This window comes from Tiliqua scincoides, chromosome 5 (assembly GCF_035046505.1).
Source record: "Tiliqua scincoides isolate rTilSci1 chromosome 5, rTilSci1.hap2, whole genome shotgun sequence".
Lineage (NCBI taxonomy): Eukaryota > Metazoa > Chordata > Lepidosauria > Squamata > Scincidae > Tiliqua > Tiliqua scincoides.
Window position 1 is genome coordinate 138672304 of NC_089825.1, and position 20777 is coordinate 138693080.

Below are 20777 nucleotides of genomic sequence, written 5' to 3' on the forward strand. Positions count from 1 at the left end.
CTATTGCTCCTCTAAATTAAGCCCATTTCCAAATGGAAAGGACTCGGGCTTAGACAAACTAAAGTGAAAATATTGTCTCACTTCTCGCTCAGTCCAGTTGCATTGCAAGAGTGGATCCAAGTCCATCCACGGGAATGCAGGGGTGACTGTACACATTAAAGGCTTACAGGAAAATCCTACCTGCCATGGCTGAACAGCCCAAACATCCCCTGTGCCTCCAGTTCCCTTTAATCTATGCTTGGATATTGAAGAGTACATGGATTGGAGAGCATGTGCTACAGCATGAGCAGCATTGTAGATATTGTAGCTCTCACCGGACATTTTCATTTCAAATACGGAACTGGGGAGACTGCTCAGCTTCTCCTCCCCAGTGCAGTTCCCTGTGTTTGGTAGATACCAGTTGAACTTGGGGAGTGAACACCAAAATGCAACTGACCAAAACTTATGTATGAAAGAAAACACAGGCTGATGTGGATTTATTGCCTCAAGGAAGTCTTCATATCCAGGCACGTCCTTTGTGTGGAGTGTGAATGACAAGGTCCCATTGAAGGATTTGGATGTGAATAGAACCGGGTTGAATACTGTTGCAAAATCCCACTGAGATGTCTTGATCCAAACTTTCTCTGTTGGGTCTTGCTTTGCTTTTTCATAAAATGTTAGAATCAATTGCAAACTCTCCATAGATCGTGACTCTCCATGAACAACAATCACGTTGCTCCTGGACATGGAGACAATAGATCTTACGCCTTGTAAACGGTCATAAAAGGGTTGGTTCACTTCCACATACGTCTTTAGTCCTGAAAGAACTTCTGTAAAAGCCACACAAATGTTGTTTTGGAGGAGCCTGGGAATGAGAGTCCTCAGAAATGTTTCTCCATTGTCATTGTCTGAAACAAGGAGGCCAATCCAGTTCCATTTGAAATGCCGAATCAGTCGAACAATCCCAGTGTACTGAGATCTTGCATTTGGGACCATCTGGTAGAGGGAAGGGAACTGTGTTCTGTCACTCAGTGCAGAGTCAAAGAAGTCATAATTGAGCTAAGGGGAAATGAAATGAGCTTTTTAGGGCAGACAAACATCTGATGATTGCTAAATAAAAAGGTCCTCTCTCAAATGCCTGGCAGGTTATATAGTAGAGTTTTTTGTACTTGATCCTGTAACAAAAATTTGGAAGTCTCCATTTTCTGGGGTGTAGTGTTTTGGGCAGGATGACCAAGAGGCTTAGGATAATTCATTCAGGCTCCAATTCTGTCCACACTTTCCTGGGAGTAAGCTCTATTGACTATCATGGGATTTACTTCTGAGTAGACAGGCATAGGATTGGGCTCTCAGAACCCACTCCTGTCCAAGTTTCCAGCTTTAATTCCGCTGTCAATGTGTTATGCACTGCATCCTGAAGTGTGGGGCATTCATGGAGACTTCCTCAAGGGAAGGTACTGGAGAAAATATTTTGCCCACATACATTTGCCGCTAATTCAGTACAAATTATTCCCTCCTTAAAGTGGTTTTTTAAGAACTTCATCAGGTTTTGACATTTTCACACATCACTTGATTAACATTTGATTCCAACTCTGTGCTAAATGGATAGAGAAGAGTCTTCTGTCTTCACTTGTTGTAGCCCAGATTGTCTGCTCTCCTAGCAATCCTAGTGTCTGTACCTCTCTCTAGATTAGGGAACACACATACCTGTGGGATCCTGTAGATATTTAAGATGTGGGGCATCAACTTTGAGTTCTGAGGAATGAGCCCCCCAATGACGACAATGAGCTCCTTTTCCTTGCTGCAGACGTAATTAAGGGGATGCCCCTGACCTGTGAAAAGGAGACGCATAGTTCCAGAACAGGACCGCCTGGCATTGTTAGCGTTTTCAATCGGTAAAAAATTCAATGTCTTGTTTGTCAAGAGGTTGACATCTTTCTCGATTTCGAACCTGGCAAACATCATGGCAAAGAGACGATGGAAGTACTTCAGAATTACGCTGAAATGAGACAATCATGTAGTCTTAGGCTCTGGTTCATAGTCAATATGGTGAATGGAAATGCTTCATGCTCTTTGCATAGCCCTTACTTGTGCTTAAAATCAGGTTGATGGGCCCACGTGCAGCTCTGCTTTTCTGAACTTTCTAGCTCTCACTATGCTCAGTTACAGGCAAGGAATTCCTGGTAACATCTTTTGATGCCCAACAAGGAAAAGAGATGGAAAATAATATAATCCTATCACACTAGTTCCTTCTGAACAAAAGTCGGAAGGGATCTGGTCACCTGGCCTGCTGGATGTGTCCACTCATCTTCCCATAGTTTATTGGTGGTTGAACAGGATGACATTTTCTTCTCCTGGAACAAGCCAATGAGGAAAGTGGAGTCTCAGTTCCCCAACTCCTGACAAGGGAAGGCTGGCTTGAGAGGTTTTGTTTCTGTCATGGAAGAGCCCTTTGCTCATGCCTAGATGAACTTCAAGGGTAGAAAGTGACAAACAGATCCCCTTATAGTGCAGGGATTGTTTCATTAAAAACTGGTTTTGTGTTATTTTGAAGATGCTCTAAGAGGATTTCCTACTTGGAGGCAGGGGTTTGGACTAGATGGTGCTTTAGGTTTTTCCAGCTCTAAGATTCTATTATTCTTTACTTTGCCACTGTATGCATGTCTCCTCATTGTGTTCAATGGGGCTTACTTCCAGGTCAATGTGAATAGCCATGCAGCCCTAAGGCCTAATCCTATGGGCACCTTCTGTTGATGGAGCAAGTGTTCCATCACTGGAATCCCTCTCCACTACACAAGCAGTGACAGGGCATGCAATGGAGCCACCAGTGTGAATGGCTGGCGACCGTGTGTGTGCACCACCAGAAACCTCAAGCTCCCCCCAGAGCATGCAGTGTGCACCTCCACCTTTGAGAGTGGCAGGGGATGGGATTGGACAAAGTCTCTCTAATCAAGTATCCATTTTGCCTCTTTTGATCTATTTCCTTCTGCATTTTAAACTCTTCCAGCTTTTAAGAAACCAGCTTTGTTGCTGACATAGATCCAAGTGACTGCATTCGACCCGGTCTGGGGGCTTAGCCTACTGGCACCACCACTGTCACTGAGGCTCTCCCTCAACATGCCTCCCAGCCTGATCCTTCCTCTGACCCTCCTCTGCTGACCCGCCTGCTCTGGAATGGGATCTGCACTCCTTCCGTGTTCAGGGGCCTCCAGCCATTTGTGCTGGGGGCCTGTGCACTGCCTCAGCCCAAGCCTTGGGCTGAAGGATTGCAAGTGCCATCAGCACAAGGCCCGGATCACACAGGCCAGTAGTCTTGGCAAATTCGCCCCATGATTCCTACAACTCTTCAAACTCCTGTAGCAGATACAGATAGATCACCTTTAACAAGCCTGGCCAGTGACTCACTTAGCCTCTCTAGCTTCTTGTCACGTTTGCAGCCAAGTTGAGGACACAATTAGCACCTCCATCATGTTCTCCTTGACATATCTGAGTCCAGGACTCTTGTCTAGGTTGGAATCATTTAAGGGGAGGCCTGAGATCAGCCCCAAGCTTTCAACATATGATATAAACATGTGGTCAGTGTTTATGGGATTGCAGCCCTAGCAACTGCTTATGATTAGGCCAAGTTGTATGAGTGAGTAGTGAATACACTGCAGCAATTTTCAACCCCTGTGAGTGGCACATTGGTGTGCCACGCACGGTCTGCATGTGTGCCATGGACGTTTGGGGAGGGTCATTTATTAGGCCACTGGGGAATGTGGGCACTCTGACTGGCAGCTGGGTGTGCCTTGTCCAAGAACCCATGGTGAGTCTTTACAATTTTACACCCCTGACACTGTGCCATGAGCTGAAAAAGGTTGAAAATATCCTATACACTGTATTGCTTTGTATTTTGAATGCACATTTTTGCAGTTGCATTATTATCCCCACAATAAAAGTGATCTATTGTTACACCGTCACCATTGTGCCCCATAGCTCTTGTGTGTCATTCCACTAAGTTGTGCCATTGACCTTCACACTCGAACCTGCAGGCATATTAGCTTTCCTCCATGTGTGGTCATGTTCCAGATGTCTTTAAAAGCACACCCACTAGCAAACCACTTTAGTGCACCGGCTGCAGCTCACATAACCAAATGTTCTGTTCCTTCCTACAAAAAAACTTCTCCACACAAGGATAATGAGCAGGGAACATCAAATGAGTTCAAGACTAGTGTTCACCCTGACATCCTAGTTCTCTAGATGCAGGGGTCTTTTGGTATATGTGAACTTGAACTCACTCCAAGCCACCTCTAGTGCCCCCACTATTGCCACCAGTCCAAAAGTATGTAATCCCAAGGAATTTTTCTATATTTACAACACTGATTTTAATCAGAATTACTAGACATCAAAACCACAACCCAACTTACAGTCTTTCCAGGGAAGATACATCTGGAGTTTCTTTAAAAGAGAGATCTTTCTGCTCAACAGTACCGAAAGAGGCAAAGACACCAATAGTTACGTCTGGAGACTGATGGGTGTTCTTCTGCCTACCCCACCTGGACTGGCAGTTGTTGATGACACTGTAAGGCAGTTGCAGCAGCAGCACTGTTGACCATCTGAACAGCAGCATGTCTGAACCTCAGCCCCACAGCATTCTACCAATTTCCAGTGACTTCCACACATGAGGCACCATGAACACAATCATCAGTCATGAGGAGAAATGACCGTAGAGGGGCTGAGCAAAGCCCCACTGCTAAGTTTCTCACATGAGGTCTTCATACTCAAGCGACAGACACCTGGCTGTATGCAGTGAATACCCTACACCTGCCTCGTGTAGCTGGCTTTTCAAAAGCTGAAGTGCACATTTTATCCTCAACTCCCAAGTGGATTCAGCTGTTTTTGTTATGAATTTTGAAGGTGGCTTCAGATTATCCCTGGGACTTCTCTAACGGAAGGCAGTGATTTTGATAATGACCAGGCAGATGATCACATTGAGAAACTTTTTCAGATGTCTGCAAGGCTGAAGAAGCTGTGTGTGTGTGTGTGTGTGTGTGTGAAGAGCCCTACACATGTAGGACCTAATGTTTCATGTTGGATGGGTGGGTGGTGATCAACAGGTGGAGGAGGTTTAGGACGCAATCCTAACCCCTTAAGTCAGTGCTTACATCAGTGCTTACGTCCTACCCCTTATGTCAGCACCAACATAAGGGCAATTCAGCTCTGAGGTAAGGGAACAAACAATCCCAGACTTTGAGGAGGGCTCCATGAGTGACACCCAACTGCAGGATGCAGCACACATCCCATTGGCACCGCTGTGCCAGTGCTGGAAAACACTGACATAAGGGGTTAGGATTGCACCCTTAGAGTCCAATTTTGAGCTTCTGGACATCCAGAGGAGCAGCAGCACCTAAAGGCAACCGCTGCATCCTGAGTTCCATGTATGTACCTGCAAAATAACCGGCGCAGTGTTGAGAGGTCCCATGTCAGACCTCTCCACTGCATGGATCCACTGCATGGATGCCCGATGCAGTGTTCTTGATCCAGCGGAGCAGAGATCCACCAGTCCCGCCCCTCTCCCTGCAATGCTTACGGTGTGCTCACGGAGTCCCCAAAAGTGTCCACTGTCTGCCCCCTGCCTGGTTTGTTTGTCTGTCACTCCCACCTTCCCAGACATCTCCTGTGCCTCCATTTCCCTTTAATCTGTTCTTGGATATTGAAGAGTACATGGAATGGAGAGCATGTGCTACAGCATGTGCAGCATTGTAGATACTGTAGCTCTCATGAGACATTTTCATTTCAAATACAGAACTGGGGAGACGGCTCAGTTTCTCCTCTCCAGTGCAGTTCCCAGTGCAGTGCTTGGTAGATACCAGTTAAATGTGGGGAATGAACACTCAAATGGAACTGACCAGACACTATACAAGAAAGAAAACATAGGCTGATGCGGATTTATTGCCTTAAGGAAATCTTCCTATCCTGGCACATGGTTTGCGTGGAGTATGAGAGACAAGGTACCATTGAAAGATTTGGGTGTGAATAAAAGCGGGTGGAATACTGTTGCAAAATCCCCCTGAGATGTCATGATCCAAACCTTCTCTGTTGGGTCTTGCTTTGCATCTTCATAAAGTACTAGAATCTTGTCGAGGAGGGAGTAGCTCCTTATCTGGTTGTCCAGCGAAATGCAGCTTCAAGGACACAGCCCACAACGTAGAGAGTGCACAGACGCAAGGAAATCCATCACCATTTCAGTCTGTATTTACAAATTTACAATAATAGCAGCAGCAAAGCAAAACAAAGCAGAGACAGCAAAACATACAACACACATGACCACCAACGACCCACACATGAGGGCTCTCACAGTCTCTTATAAAGCTCTGTGCACGAATCAGGATGGGTGGTGTCTCCACACCCTGTCTCAAGCTACATGCCTCATCAGCTGGCTCACTCTACACCTGAGTCCTGGTGACTCAGCACTTCACAAACATTAGGCCCTACCTTATTCAGGCCTGCAAATTTAACCTGGGTTATGTTCTAACCCTGACAAATCAATCGCAAACTCTCCGTAGGTCGTGAATCTCCCTGAAGAACAATCATGTTGCTTTTGGACGCAGAGAGAATAGATCTTAGTCCTACTAGACGGGAATAATCCTGGTGGGGCCCTTGCAGCCCCGCCGCCATTTGCACTGCCCCTCCCCCTCAGCACATGTGGCAAAGGTGGGAAAATACAGACATTGCAGTGGGCTGCCTTTTGGAACTGAGGGCTGTGGTGCAGCTGTTGCTGGGGCTGGCAGGCTGCCCGGCTTCCGTCTGCACCAATCTGGCAAGCTCCCTGTCGCAGCTCTTCCATGCTGACACTCCAAACTTCTGAGAAAGAGGTAACGTGGAGCAGGGAGAGTCACAGGTGCCAGATGAGCAGCTCCATCATTTCTTTGATTTATTTGAAGAATACGGACTTGGATGAGAAACCAATTCCTCATTCCTGCCACTGTACTGCAGAGGGCCTGTAGGGTGAGCAGGATTCTCCGGCTGGATTTGGATGGCCTGACTCGGAACCATTTAGGTCTTTCCAGCACTGACATAGCTGTGCCAGTGGGGCATGTGCTGCACCCTGCAGTTGGGGGGCAGCTATGGAGGCCTCCTCAAGTTAGGGCCATCTTTGTTCCCTTTCCTCAAAGCTGAAAAGGGGGTGAGGATTGTGCCCTGAGTGTTTGAAGTCAGTCATGAGCACCTCCAGTGGTGCTCAAAAATAAATCCAAGTCAGTCTAGGCAGGTATAAAGTATAGTAACTGGTGCTGTTGCAAGGTGTTGCAAGATTCAAAAGCAAACTCAGTAGGCAAGACTGGTGATCGTCTGCAAGCTTTATTTCTTTGCCAGCAACAGGCATCTCAAGGGACTCCAGTCTGAAGCAGTGAGATCAATTTTCCCAGTCTGAACCTCTCCCTTATATTTCATTTTGGCTCCTTTGTTTGAGGAGTTTTGCACTTTCCATTGGCTGGAGTTTGACATCATAGATGGGGCTTGCTCTGGGTTGGCCGGAGATAGCCTTACAAACATTTGATTGGTTGGTTTCAAGTTACAGGTTTCAAATAAGGCAATACCATACATTTAAACATATAGAAAACTTTGTTTCCAAGTACCAGTAGAGTGTGCTGTGTTGTTAGCAACCTTCAGTCTCTAAAGACTATGGTATCGTGCTCTGAAAGGTGGTTCTGGAACGGCGTCTAGTGTGGCTGAAGAGGCCAATTCAGGAGTGACAATCCCTTCCACACTGGGAGCAAGTGCAGTCTGTCCCTGCACTGTAACCTCAATTATATTCAGAACTGGCTTTTGGCATGTCCTTGTACTTATTTCTTGGCATCCTTAACTTGGATGGCCTTGGCTAGGAGCCATCTGTTTATCTCTTACATTCCTTCTGCTAGACACCATGGGGCTCTCTGCCAAACTTTGTTTAAGCTGAGCTCTCTGACTTTCCTCTATTCCATGTTGTGATTCCCTGTATGTGACCTGTTACCTTTGGATGTACAGTGTAATTTATTTAATACAAGACAAACTAAATCCTTATTGTAAAAAGGATTGCTTTCAGAAAACTTTCTCTTTTACTTTGACCAAATTATAGCTCCCTCTACAGTCTCTTGTAGCCCAGACAAAGGCTCTCATAGATATTTCTGTTATCTTCTGTCTAGCTGGTTCTGCAGGTGTCTGTATCTCTGTTTGTTAGAAAATCCTATTTCACCTGTCAACAGATAAGCCTCTCTCACCAAAATGTTGCAGAGCCGTGTACTTTCCCTGCTCTGTCCATAAGCAGTTGCCAAAAGTCTATCTGAGATGCAACAAATTCTGCAAGTCTTTGAGTTCTCAAGGTCTCAGAGATACAGGCTTAGGAATGCTTTTGCCAAGACATCTGCCTCTGCCAAGGTTGCATTTGAGACTGGTGGCTTAAGCATTTCTAATAATAGAATCTAATAGCTTTTTGCTATTCTGTGTATTTTTATTAAACATTCTAACAGTTAAAACTCACTTTCATACTACCATGCCTTTATATATATGTTGATTACACTCTTAAAGACACTAACTATTAAATATTGAAGAATTATTGGCAACCAAGCCATCATAGTAATCTTTTTAGCACTTGCTAAGATGCTTTTGGTATAATACACACTAAATAGCTCTCCCAGTGTTTAATTTATGTATATGAGACTGTCTTTTTGGTTTAGAAAGGAAACCTCAAAGCATTATGATTTTAAATCTGCAAAAATGCTTTTTGCCAAGGGTTTTCATTTGCTCATTGTTCTCTGTTTACAAGCAAAGAGCTTGAGATGACTTGGGAGTTTCCCTCTCTCACCCTCCCTTTTCACAAGACAGTGCCTTCAATGTGTGCATTGTTTGGAACTGTTATCTGATGCCTTGGTATACTGCCAAGAGCTTCCTGACATTCTGCCAAATCTAGCTGCCAGCCTGCAGTTTTCAGACCTGGTTGAAGCAGAGACTAGCTTTTAAGCTTTTTAAGCATCTCAGCTTCTAAACATTTGCCATAATAGCATAACACTCTTTTAAGCATTTATCTTATCCATTCTGTCACCTTCTGTCAGTGCTACAAAACTAGCTCTTGCTAACAGTCTGGTCACAGCCAGGTGAACCAGCTTCTGCACCAGCCCTGCCCTCCTGCCTCGGTGTCCCTTTTTTCTGGCACTTTTCTGCCCCCTTCACTTCTCTTCAATTGCTGGCAGTGTTTTCTTTGCCTGTTTGTGCCTTTTTGCCCTTAACAAGCTCCTCCTTTCCCGGTGCTCTTCATGGCAGCCACTTGCCAATTGCCTCATGGCTTTCTCCTCAGGCAGCCACTTTCGTCCTGGGTGAGTCCACTCCCTCTGAGGAGCTGAGCTCCTGGCTCTTTCCTCCTCCAGCCTGGGGAGGGTCCTGATCACAGGCCGCGTAGACTTCTTAGGAACTTTCCCATTTGCTGTGCTTGTTTCTGCCTGGCCGCTTCCCTCCCCTTTGGCAGCACAAGCATTCAGAGTTGCAGAGACACAAGTTGACCTCCCACTGCTTACTCTTAATATGTGAATTTATTGGCATACAACTATAGAGTAATATCAGATGACAAAAGGTGGCATATATATTAAAGGGGGAACTTAGAATTCACTGTTGGGTTGTTCTACATAGTGAACAAATGTGTGGATTCTTAAAGCTTCTATGTGAGTGTCTGTCAGGATGAGGGAGGCCTGTGTGTGCTGCTTGTGCTGCCCCAGTTGCTTCCTCTCCCCACCCAGCTTGTCCAACTGCAGCGGCCAGGGAGTGATCAGTATAAGGCTTCCTGGGTAGATGATATGATGTCCAGGGAATAAGGGGACAGGTTAAGGAGGCTGCCTGTCTCTGCAAGAGGATTCAGGCCTGCTTGGAACTGCTCATTGGAGTGAGGCCACCTCTGAACTTCTGCAAGGCAAAGCAAATCAAAATCAGGAAAGTCAGATCATGAGGGTTGCACAGCCCCTTTCAAACCCTCTTTGTATGTCATTTCTTGCTTCATTTATGGGGAGAGACCTCCCTGGGGAAAAATTAGGATCTATTTGAATATTGGAACCAGAGAGCCTGAGGGGTGGTGGCTCTGGGGAGGGGCTGGATCTTGAAGATCCAGGTCAGCCCCTGCTTGGCCATGATACTTTTGGGGTGACTTTGGCAAGTCATTGTCTCTCAGTTTAACCTCACTCACAGTGTTGCTGTAGGGGACAAGGGAGAGACAGAACCATGTCTGAAGGAGCTCAGAACCTGAGCTCCTTCAAGTAAAGGTAGTATAGCATCTGAGAAATAAAGAAGGGCCAGGTCCTGTCTGGTTTTCCAGCGCTGGTGCAGCCGTGCCAATAAGACACCCACTGCATCCTGCAGTGGGGGAGCAGTCATGGAGGCCTCCTCCAGATAGGGGAACATTTGTTTCCTTTCTTCAGGGCTGCATTGCAGCAGCAGTGGTGCTGGAGGATTGGATAGGACTGGGTCCTAAGTGGTCCCTTGGGAAGGCATTGATATCAGGGTGGTTTGTTTGCCACTCCTTTGGCCCAGAATAGTGTCAGTGCTATCATTGGCTGCGTATGTCTTTATACAGCACTCTCAAATGTTTTGTAAACTCAGTCAGCACTCCTGGATTATCAGAAGTGCTACAGGTTACTCCTTAATCATCAATGAAGATTTCTACACACATGATTGGGGACATGCCCTTTAATTTACAGTGTTTTTAATAATCATAATCATAATCATAATCATAATCATAATCATAATCATAATCATAGCAGCAGCTTACTTACTGCACACCATGCTTGCTTGACATTACTAAGACCATTAGATGGAGGCTCAGGTCTCATAGACTCCTTTGTTTGGTCTTCCTTACTATGGCAAAACGTGTTCCTGAGCAGCAAGATTAGATATGTATAGGGGATTGATCGGTCACATTCTCTGTATTTTGCATCAGAATTCTCCCATTCCTTCACTATTTCCCCATAAGTTTAGGTCAGACTTAGCTCAGGCCACTCATGACCAAATTGCATTCAGGTGGTTAATTCATCCCCATCTTATATGGGCTATGCCCAGTGGCGTAGCTAAGGGGGTGCAGGGTGTAGCAGTTGCACCGGGCATCAAGCTTTAGGGGGGCAACAACCTGAGCTTGATACTAGTGACCAAAATTGTGAAAATCTTGCTATGTATAACTAAAACCATCATATTATATATCATTGGAAAGGTAATTCAATGCAGAATGCAGTTAAACAAACCAGATTGGAATATCTGTATTCTATCAAAAGTTATGGAAAATTTACCAGAAAATGAAAGCACAACTGTCTTATAGAACAAAAAGTGGATTTGCTTAACTCCAAACGGACCTGAGTCTGATTGTTCTGAGTGTCAACGAGATGTTCTTATGATACAGCATGGAACCAATAACTTTTTATTTATTTAATTAAATTTGTTTTTATCATGTGGGGGCTACAAAATCTTCTTTGACCCCAGCTATCAGATTGATGCCTTAGCTATGCCACTGACTGGGGGGAGGCAGCAGAGCAAGTGGGTGATGAGCTGCTGGGGGGAGGAGGCAGGTTTCCGCCCAATTTTCACTTTTTAAAAAGCCTAGGTGTGATGTCACTTCCGGTTGTGACTTCACTTCCAGGGCAACATTTTGAGCTTGGCACTAGGTTACATGATCATTAGCTATGCCACAGGCTATGCCAGCAAGTAGATTAGGCCTTCATGGGCCCATGGTTGTCTGGCAGTGACCAGCAAGCATTCAGCACCCTATTTTGGACTACATTTGTAAGTTGTTTAGTCCAACCTTTCAATAGCCCCTGGTTGCCTGGCAGTGCCACTCTCTTTTCAGCACTCTGTATGGGGCTACCTTTGTAGGTGAAGTAGGCCTTCAACGGCCCATAATTGCCTGGCAGTAGCTAATGACAGTTCAGCACCCTATCTGAGGCTATATTTGGCCCATCGTTGCCTGGCAATAGCTGGCAAGCATTTGGCACCCTATATAGGAGTTCCTTTATAGGTTCAATATTACTTTATTGGCCCATGTTTTCATTGCAGTAGCCAGCAAGCATTCAGCACAGTATATGGGACTACATTAACAAGTGAAATAAGCCTATACTGGCCCATAGTTGCCTGGCAGCAGCCAGCAAGCGTTCAGAACCCTCTCTGGGGCTATATCTGCAGGTGCATTTATTTGCCCATGTTTGTCCGGCAGTAGCTGCTGGGCATTCAGCACTCTATGTGAGTCTACATTTGTAAATGAAGAAGGCCTTTATTGGTCCATGGTTGCAAGGCAGTTGTCAGCAAGTATTCAGCACCCTATTTGGGACTATGTTTGCAAGTGAAGTAGGCTTTACTGGCCCATAGTTGCCTGGCAATAGCCAGCAAGTATTCAGCACCCTATTTGGGACTATGTTTGCAAGTGAAGTAGGCTTTACTGGCCCATAGTTGCCTGGCAATAGCCAGCAAGTATTCAGCACCCTATATGGGACTACATTTGTAAGTGAAGTAGGCATTTACTAGCATATAGTTGCCCAGCAGTAGCCGGCAAGCATTCAGCACCCTATGTGGGGCTATGTTTGCAAGTGAAAATGGTATTTATTGGCCAATGTTTGGCAGGCAGTGGCTGGTGGGTATTCAGGACCCCAGATGCAGCAGAATTTGCAAGTAAAATAGGTCTTCATTGGTCCGTGTTTGCCTGGCAGTAACCAGAGAGTTTCATTCCCCTATATGGGGCTACACTTACAAGTGATGTTCTTTAGTTGCCAATGGTTTCCAGGAAGTAGCTGGTGGGCATTTAGCACTCGTTGTAGGAATAGGTTTTTGTGAGTGAAAGAGGACTTCATTGGCCCCTGGTTACCTGGCAGTGGCTGGCAAGCATTCAGCACACTGTATGGGCTACATTTGCAAGTGAAGTAGGCCTTCATTGCCCAGTGTTTGCCTTGCAGTGGCTGGTTGGTATTCAGCACCCTACATGGGTGGGCTGCATTCATTCAGAATTGGGGCAGCATCTGTTGCAGCAGTATTAGTCTTTCACCAGTGGATATTAATGCATCGGCCAGTGGAGGTTGGTCGCTTCTAAGTTCTACCTAAGTAAGTACTAGGCCAATAGGCTATGTGCTGGCCTGGCTTGTGGATGAACGGTACCTGGTGTGATAGGTACCACTGAGTGAGTGTTTGGGTGCCCGGTGTGATGGGCGTCCCATGTGGGGGCCATGGCTGCGGCCTGGTCAGGGACTGGTGTGATAGTTCCTAGTTCTTTTGCCCAGTGTGATGGACACTTAAGGCGTACTGTTACAGGTCTTCGGTTACAGATTCAGGTTACTTACACTCCTTTCTGTATTTTCAGGTCGCTGCACAGTGTTCCCCACCTGTGTCCGCATCATTCTTATGTTCTTATTGGACACTCCACTGTGTTTTGGGCAAGGAAGAGGGCAGCGGCCTTGGAATTTGGCACCCAGCTCGACTTGGGCGACATGGCGGAGATCTCGTGGGCTTTGAAGAGATGTGTGCTCTGGGGCCAGCTACTCCCTTTGCACGTTTTGTGCTATTCCCACCAAGGTCCTGTCAGCATGCGAAAGACTCAGATTTTGGAACATTCTGGATTTTGGAATTCTAGATAAGGGGTAATCAACCTCTCTCTCTCTCTCTCTCTCTCTCTCTCTCTCTCTCTCTCTCTCTCTCTCTCTATCTATCTATCTATCTATCTATCTATCTATCTCTGTGTTTGCTTGTGTGTGTATACACATTCTTTTTCATCAAGTTAAAAGCAGGGCTCTGCTGGAACAATAATTGGGCAAAAAAATGACATATGAGGAAACTTTTCTAATGTATTAAATGCATGCATGATCCAAAGTGTTTTACAAACATCAAAGTAGTTGGACTTAACAATTTTTTTAAAAGACAAACCATAAAAGTGAGGGGGAAAATAACGAGACAAATAAGAAGAAAGAGAATTTCAGTCAGGTAGCAAAATCCTTTTTCCTTACTAGCTGTTCCCTGGTATTCAGCTCAGGCTTCAGAAAAATAATGTAGATTTTAGGGATGAAGATGCAACCCAGCAATCCAGCACTGGAGGCCAAGATGGAGAAGATCTCCACGGCCACCATATATTTCCCCTTGGTGCTCAAGTAGGCTGGGATAAATGATACCCAGACACTGCAAAACACCAGCATGCTGAAGGTGATCAGCTTGGCTTCATTGAAAGTATCTGGCAGTTTTCTGGCAAAGAAAGCCACGGCAAAGCTGATGATGGCCAGAAAGCCCATGTAGCCAAGCACAGTGTAGAACATGGTGGGTGAACCTTCATTGCATTGCACTATGATCTGAGTGGGCTGAGAACGCATGTCTGATTCTGGGAAGGGGGGAGACGTGGTCAGCCACACTGCACAGACGGCACTCTGAGTAAGAGTAGAGAGTATGATGACTGACACTGCCAGCCTCTTCCCTACCCATTTCCTCATCCTGTTTCCTGGCTTAGTGGCCATGAAGGCCACCACCACAGTGAGGGTTTTGGCCAACACACAGGAAACAGCAATGGAGAAGATGATGCCAAACACGCTTTGGCGGAGAAGGCAGGTCACCCTCCCAGGCTGGCCAATGAACAGAAAGGAGCAGAGGAAGCAAAGCAGCAGAGAGCAGAGGAGGGCACAGGTGATGCTCCAGTTGTTGGCCTTGACTATGGGAGTATCGTGGTGTTGAATGAAGACCCACATCACTATTCCAGTGACTGCAGAAAAGAAGAGAGCCAAGGAAATCAATGTAATTCCCAAGGGCTCTTGACATGACAAGTAAGTTTTTGTTTTAGGGATGCACTGATCCTGCTTCCTGTTTGGGTGGTGATCTTCTGGGCACTTGTGGCAATCTTCTGCATCTGGAAATAACAAGCAAATTCATGCAAATATAGTACAGGAGAACTTGCACACAGTTTGTGATTTTATTTAGTTATAGTTCCACATACCGTTATTTAAATATTGTCATATTCTGCTCTATGGATTATAGCAGGCCTTTCATCGCCAGGATTGGGCTGTCACATGAAGCCACTTACAATGGTGGAAGGCACATCCACTTTTGGAAAATGGCGGCCAACAGAGCAGGCTGCACTCCATTGGTGGCCATTTTTATGAGCGCTGCGTCATGAGGCAGCAGTGCTGCAGCTCAGCCAAACAGACCCTGCAGAACCAAGTAAGGTAGCAGTGGGGGCAGGGGATGGATAGGAGGGTGGGTGGGGAGAGGTGGTTAGTGGCAAAACTGGGTGAAGAGGGGGAGGAACAGGGGCGTGGAGGCAGCAGGAGTTGATGTCCCTTTGTACTCTTTTACTTACCTGTCTGGACCGAGATGCTATCTTCAGAGCACTGAGTGCAGTCATAGCAACACACCTGGGCACCCTGAAGAACAATCCTGCTGTGTCCAGGAGGACAACTGTCAACACAAGTGAACTGTGGAAGCATCTATCAACAAGTAGAAAAGCATCACATTGAGAACCTGAAACCAGCCATTTCTTCCTGTGTTCTGTCATGTTGAGTTCAACCTATTTATCCACTGAGGTTCTAAGAGGGATTGAAAGAGTCTCTGTGACACTCAAAATACCATGGTGCAACAGGGCCTGAGACAACAACAGCACCGAGAATGAAGGGTTCTGGGTCAGAGCACACCCTTCCTCTGATCTTTTTCTGCTGTGGAATCTACAATTCAGGAAGATAATAGAAATCCTCACTTGGTTGTACTTGTGATTCCACACTATGGCACTTCTGTTGATGGTGAACTCTTTTCCTGCAGGAGCCCAGGGGTCCATCCGTCCAACACGGATTCTATGAAAGGACTTATTGGGATATGTGACTGTGTTCATGATGTCATATGGAGCTGCCAAATCCATGTTTTCATCAAAGAATATTTCTTCCCCGACACTATTGTTGAAGTGAACATTTTTCAGAAAGGAGTGAAGCTAGTTTGGAAGTGAGAGAAATGTGAATGAGCTGCTTTCAGTTGTCAAAACCTAGTGCAACTTCCCTGAAACTATTGGATTTGTTACATTCACACATAAGTTAATGGCCCTATCCCCAGGGCCACAGCACTAGTCTTAAGTGTGCGGCCCTGGCAGCAGCCATCACAAACGTACTGTAAAGTGATGGAATGTTTATAGTTATTAGATGCCATTTGAGGCACATTTGCCTGGAAGTAACCCCATCTGAACTCAGTCTAACATTCCTGTAAATGTAGACATGCATAAGAATGCCCTGAGAATCAGTGATTGAACTGTGGGGGAAATGCACCACGTCCTGGATGACATTCATAAGCACACTCCCAAACTCCAACCAAATTTGTCCAAATTATGGCCCACCCTGTAGTCTTCTTAGAAATGACTCATTAGAGAAGACTAATTATGGCCGAAATCCCAACCAACTTTCCAGCACTGACATGGTTGTGCCAGTGGGGCATATGCTGCAGTTGGGGGCAGTCATGGAGGCGTCCTCAAGGTAAGGGAATGCTTGTTCCCTTACCTCGGAGCTGCATCGCCCTTATCTCGGTCCTGGAAAGTTGGTTAGGACTGCGCCCGAAAGGGGACTGCACAAAACCTAAGATGATTTTGCCAGTCCTAGTTAAATGACTGAGAAAACACTTCCATTTTTGCCATATGTGAAACCAGCAGGAAAGAGAGAGGGTGCCAGTAATATCTGCAGTAGGGCAAGGTACTCTTGCCAATTACAGGTTGAGCCTCATTATTTGTGTGGGTTCTGTTCCAAGCACTCACATAGAAGGTAAAAAATGCACTATAGCAGGTATTGGCAACCTTCAGTCTCGAAAGACTATGGTATCACGCTCTGAAAGGTGGTTCTGGCACAGCGTCTAGTGTGGCTGAAAAGGCCAATTCGGGAGTGACAATCCCTTCCACACCGGGAGCAAGCGCAGTCTGTCCCTGGTCTGTCTCCCTGGCTATGGGCCTTCCTTCTTTGCCTCTTAGCCTCAGACTGTTGGCTAAGTGTCTCTTCAAACTGGGAAAGGCCATGCTGCACAGCCTGCCTCCAAGCGGGCCGCTCAGAGGCCAGGGTTTCCCACTTGTTGAGGTCCATCCCTAAGGCCTTCAGATCCCTCTTGCAGATGTCCTTGTATCGCAGCTGTGGTCTACCTGTAGGGCGCTTTCCTTGCACGAGTTCTCCATAGAGGAGATCCTTTGGGATCCGGCCATCATCCATTCTCACGACATAACCAAGCCAACGCAGGCGTCTCTGTTTCAACAGTGAATACATGCTAGGGATTCCAGCACGTTCCAGGACTGTGTTGTTTGGAACTTTGTCCTGCCAGGTGATGCCGAGGATGCGTCGGAGGCAGCGCATGTGGAAAGCGCTCAGTTTCCTCTCCTGTTGTGAGCGAAGAGTCCATGACTCGCTGCAGTACAGAAGTGTACTCAGGACGCAAGCTCTGTAGACCTGGATCTTGGTATGTTCCGTCAGCTTCTTGTTGGACCAGATAGCAAATCAATGCAAAAAACCAAGTTTCTTTGCTCTGGCGATTTAAAAACAACCTTGCTGACCTTTGTGATGTAAGATAAGAATCATTAAGAAGACAATCCATTAATCAGTCGTCCTGCAAGGGCTTACAAAGGTGCTTCACTCAGTCCCTCCCTTCACCAATGCAAAGTGATTACCTTTCTTTCACATGCTCAGGGGGAAGGGAGGGGTCCCCTGGAGAGAGAAGGATTGATGGATTGTCAGCCAGCTGCCCTCTCTCTCTCTCTCTTATTAAGGAGGCTATTGTTAAAGGACTGGTCAGTTTTTTAAACTGAATTTAAAGGGATGCGTTTTTCCCCTTCTCCAGGGATCAGCACATTCTTTCTCATCTGCAGTGGCCATTTGTGTTGAGTCAAATCCGTGTATAAAAAGTCCATGAATAACAAGGCTGGACCTGTATGACGTTTCTTATTAAACTGAATTAATAGGAGAAACCACTCTACCTGCCACGGCTGAACATCCCTGAAGTCCCATGAACCTCCATCTCCCATCAATTTCTGTTTTGACCTCGATGAATCTATGGCATGGAGTGCATGTACCAGAGCATAAACAGAATTGTAGATGCCATAACTATGACCAGGCATTCCTGTTTCAAATATGGACTTGGGGAGGCTGCTCAACTTTTCCCTCCCCGTGCAGCGTTGTCCTGCTGGTTTATATTGAGCAACTAAAGGCAATGAACAGTAAAACATATCGGACCAGAAAAGCAGGAACACAAATTGATGAAGTACTTTAAAATATAATGTCTCAAGAAAATCTGCATATCCTGCCATTTCATTTGTGTGGAGTGCAAAGGACAAAGTGCCATTGAAAGATTGTGGTGTGAATAGATCCAGATGGAATACAGAAGAGAAATCCCAGTGAGCTGTTACGATCCAAACCCTCTCTATTGGTTTCATTTCATCACGTTCACTTTTTGACAGAATCTTGCGTAAACCCTCCATGGAACGAAACCCCCCATGAACGAGAATCACGTTGTTTTTGGCTGAGGAGATGGTAGAACGTGTTCGTTCCAGTTGATCATGAATCTGCTTTTCCATTTCTCCCCAGAAGGACTTGAGTGTTGGAACAACTTCCCTAAAAGCAATGCAAATGTGGCTCTGGAGGAGCCTGGGCTTGAGGATCCGCCCAAAGGTCTCTCCGCTGTCGTCATCTGAGACAATGAGGCCAACCCAGGTCCATCCAAAATGCCGAAGCAGCTGCGCAATCCCATCGTACTGAGCCTTTTCATTTGGGATCATCCGGTATAAGGAGGGGAACTGAGTTTTGTCACTTAATGCCGGATCAAAGGAGCCGTAGCTGAGCTAAAGGGAATGCCAGGGATATTTTCAGAGCTAAGAACCATTCTGCAAATGTCAGTCGATGCCCCAAATGTGTGACACAATAGAAGTTTGATTTCAATTTCTGTTTCATTGCCCAGCAAATATTGTGGAGACTTCTGATGCTGCAGTCTGGGCAGGATTACTGGAGTACTAATTATACCTTATGCACAATGCCACATGTCAGAGTCCAATTAAAATTTTTAAAGGGTTCAGGATTTGGCATAGAAAATGGGCAGGTTGTACTTTCTTTCCCTGCCCATTGCTTCTTTACTACCAATTTCTCCAATTTTCCCCTTCCCCTCAGTGTACAAAATGAAGGCCTGCACATGTTATGAACACTACCAGTTGACACATTGCTGGTAGCAGAAGGGCTTAGCTTCTGGTTTTCTAACTAGAAAGCAACCTAACTCTAATATCCTGTATGCACATATTCTCATGCAAAGTGTAATTAGAACCTGATTGAAACATGAATGACCAATGCTAAGCAAAAGAGCAAAACAGAGTCCTTTGTCCCATCAATCTGGGTGAGACATATGTAGAAATACAGCGTGTTTGCCTTCCCTAACTTTTCCATTGCTTGAAAATATACACAGAGATGAAGGCACATACCTGTGGTATCCTGTAGAGAATGACAATGTGGGGCATCTGCCTGGCGTTATAAGTGGTGAGTCCTCCAATGATAGCCCTTAGCTGGACTTTCATTCCACAATTGTAATTGAGGGGATTCTGAAATCCTGAGAAAAGAACTTCCATGGTGCCAGCACAGGATCCTTTTGCATTGTAAGCATTTAGGGAGATTGTGTAATTCAGTGAGTTGTTGGGTAAAAGGTTGGAATTTGTGTTGATCTCACTTACGGCAAACCAAAAAACAGAGACATGGTGGAAGTTCTGAGGCACTAAGATATAAAGAAGTATGCTCGTTGAATATTAGACCTTGTACGTGTAGACAAGCATAGTATCTCTGAACTAAGGTATAGCTACTAGGCACTGAGGTTTGTAATACTTAATATCTCATAGTAGGTCTTTTGTATTTTGATCCTTTAGAACAGGGATGGCCAACCCGCAACATACCCCATGCCATATTTTATGTAGAGAATCTTCATTGTGCAACTCCACCTTAATGTCACTTTTAGCGATTACCATGACAGATAAGTAGAGCTATTAGAGCCTCCAACTTTAAGGGCAGTATATCTCCCAGTGCCAGAAGGTACAAAGCAAGAAGGCTGGGAGTGCTGTCTGGTGCTTTCTAAAGTCATCTGACTGAGACCAGAAAGGTGGCCTGCATCAACCCTGAGTCCAGCCCAGCAGGACTTGTTCCAAGGCGCATGTAATGTATGTTCATTGCCCTTCTGCACAGCGGAGCCTCCCTCTGCCTGCCCATCTTCTCATCCTCAGAGATGATCTTAGCCAGGATCTCTTTGCAGATGGTTTTTCTGAAGATGTGATCTTTGCCGAACTGGGCTTTGCTGATCTTGTTGGTCATCTCTGGTTGGCACCATCACCTTCTCGTTGGCACCACCCCATTCCATCCCTGCCACCTTCTACAGCCACCCCTTGCCTTTTCAGTGCTCTACCAATACCAGCCTTCTCAGGTAAGAAAGTAACCCACCAGTTGGCGGAATGCAACTCACTGGCATCTGCCCTATTGGTTTTCTGTCCTGTCCGTCATTCTTTTCCTCCCCTTCTCCCATTTTCCAACTAGAGCAAACCAAGAGGAGTGGGCGTGGCTGCCCTGAATGGACCCATTACGGTGTTAGAAACTTGGGGGCATGCTGTGTAAGGAGTTGCAAAGGAAGCAAGCAAACCATCAACTGCTGCAATGCTTTCTTTGTTATGATTTACATGTTTTTCAGAAATGCATGGTGACATTGTGAGTGCCACTTGGAAAGTGTGCACGTGCCACTAGCGGCACATGTGGCACAGGTCAGCCACTCCTGCTTTAGAACATTGGTACATCATTGGAAAGGAAAGAAGGATGCGGTGGAGG

At 45.9% G+C, this 20777-nt stretch overlaps 1 protein-coding gene across 1 annotated transcript; it reads right to left on the reverse strand.

The window, feature by feature from the left end:
• Positions 1-13922: 13922 nt before the first annotated feature.
• On the reverse strand, positions 13923-15835 carry LOC136653862 (vomeronasal type-2 receptor 26-like). Its single transcript, XM_066630741.1, has 2 exons — positions 15649-15835; positions 13923-14833 (listed from the first exon to the last, which is right to left on the reverse strand). Exons 1-2 carry the CDS (start codon positions 15833-15835, stop codon positions 13923-13925), a joined length of 1098 nt encoding a protein of 365 aa, XP_066486838.1.
• Positions 15836-20777: the final 4942 nt, after the last annotated feature.

Coding starts and splice junctions, on each gene's coding strand:
- LOC136653862 (XM_066630741.1), bottom strand. CDS start 15,835: ATGGATTTGGCAGCTCCATATGACATCATGAACACAGTCACATATCCC. Junction 14,834..15,648: donor TTCTATTATCTTCCTGAATT/GTAGATTCCACA, acceptor TGTTATTTCCAG/ATGCAGAAGATTGCCACAAG.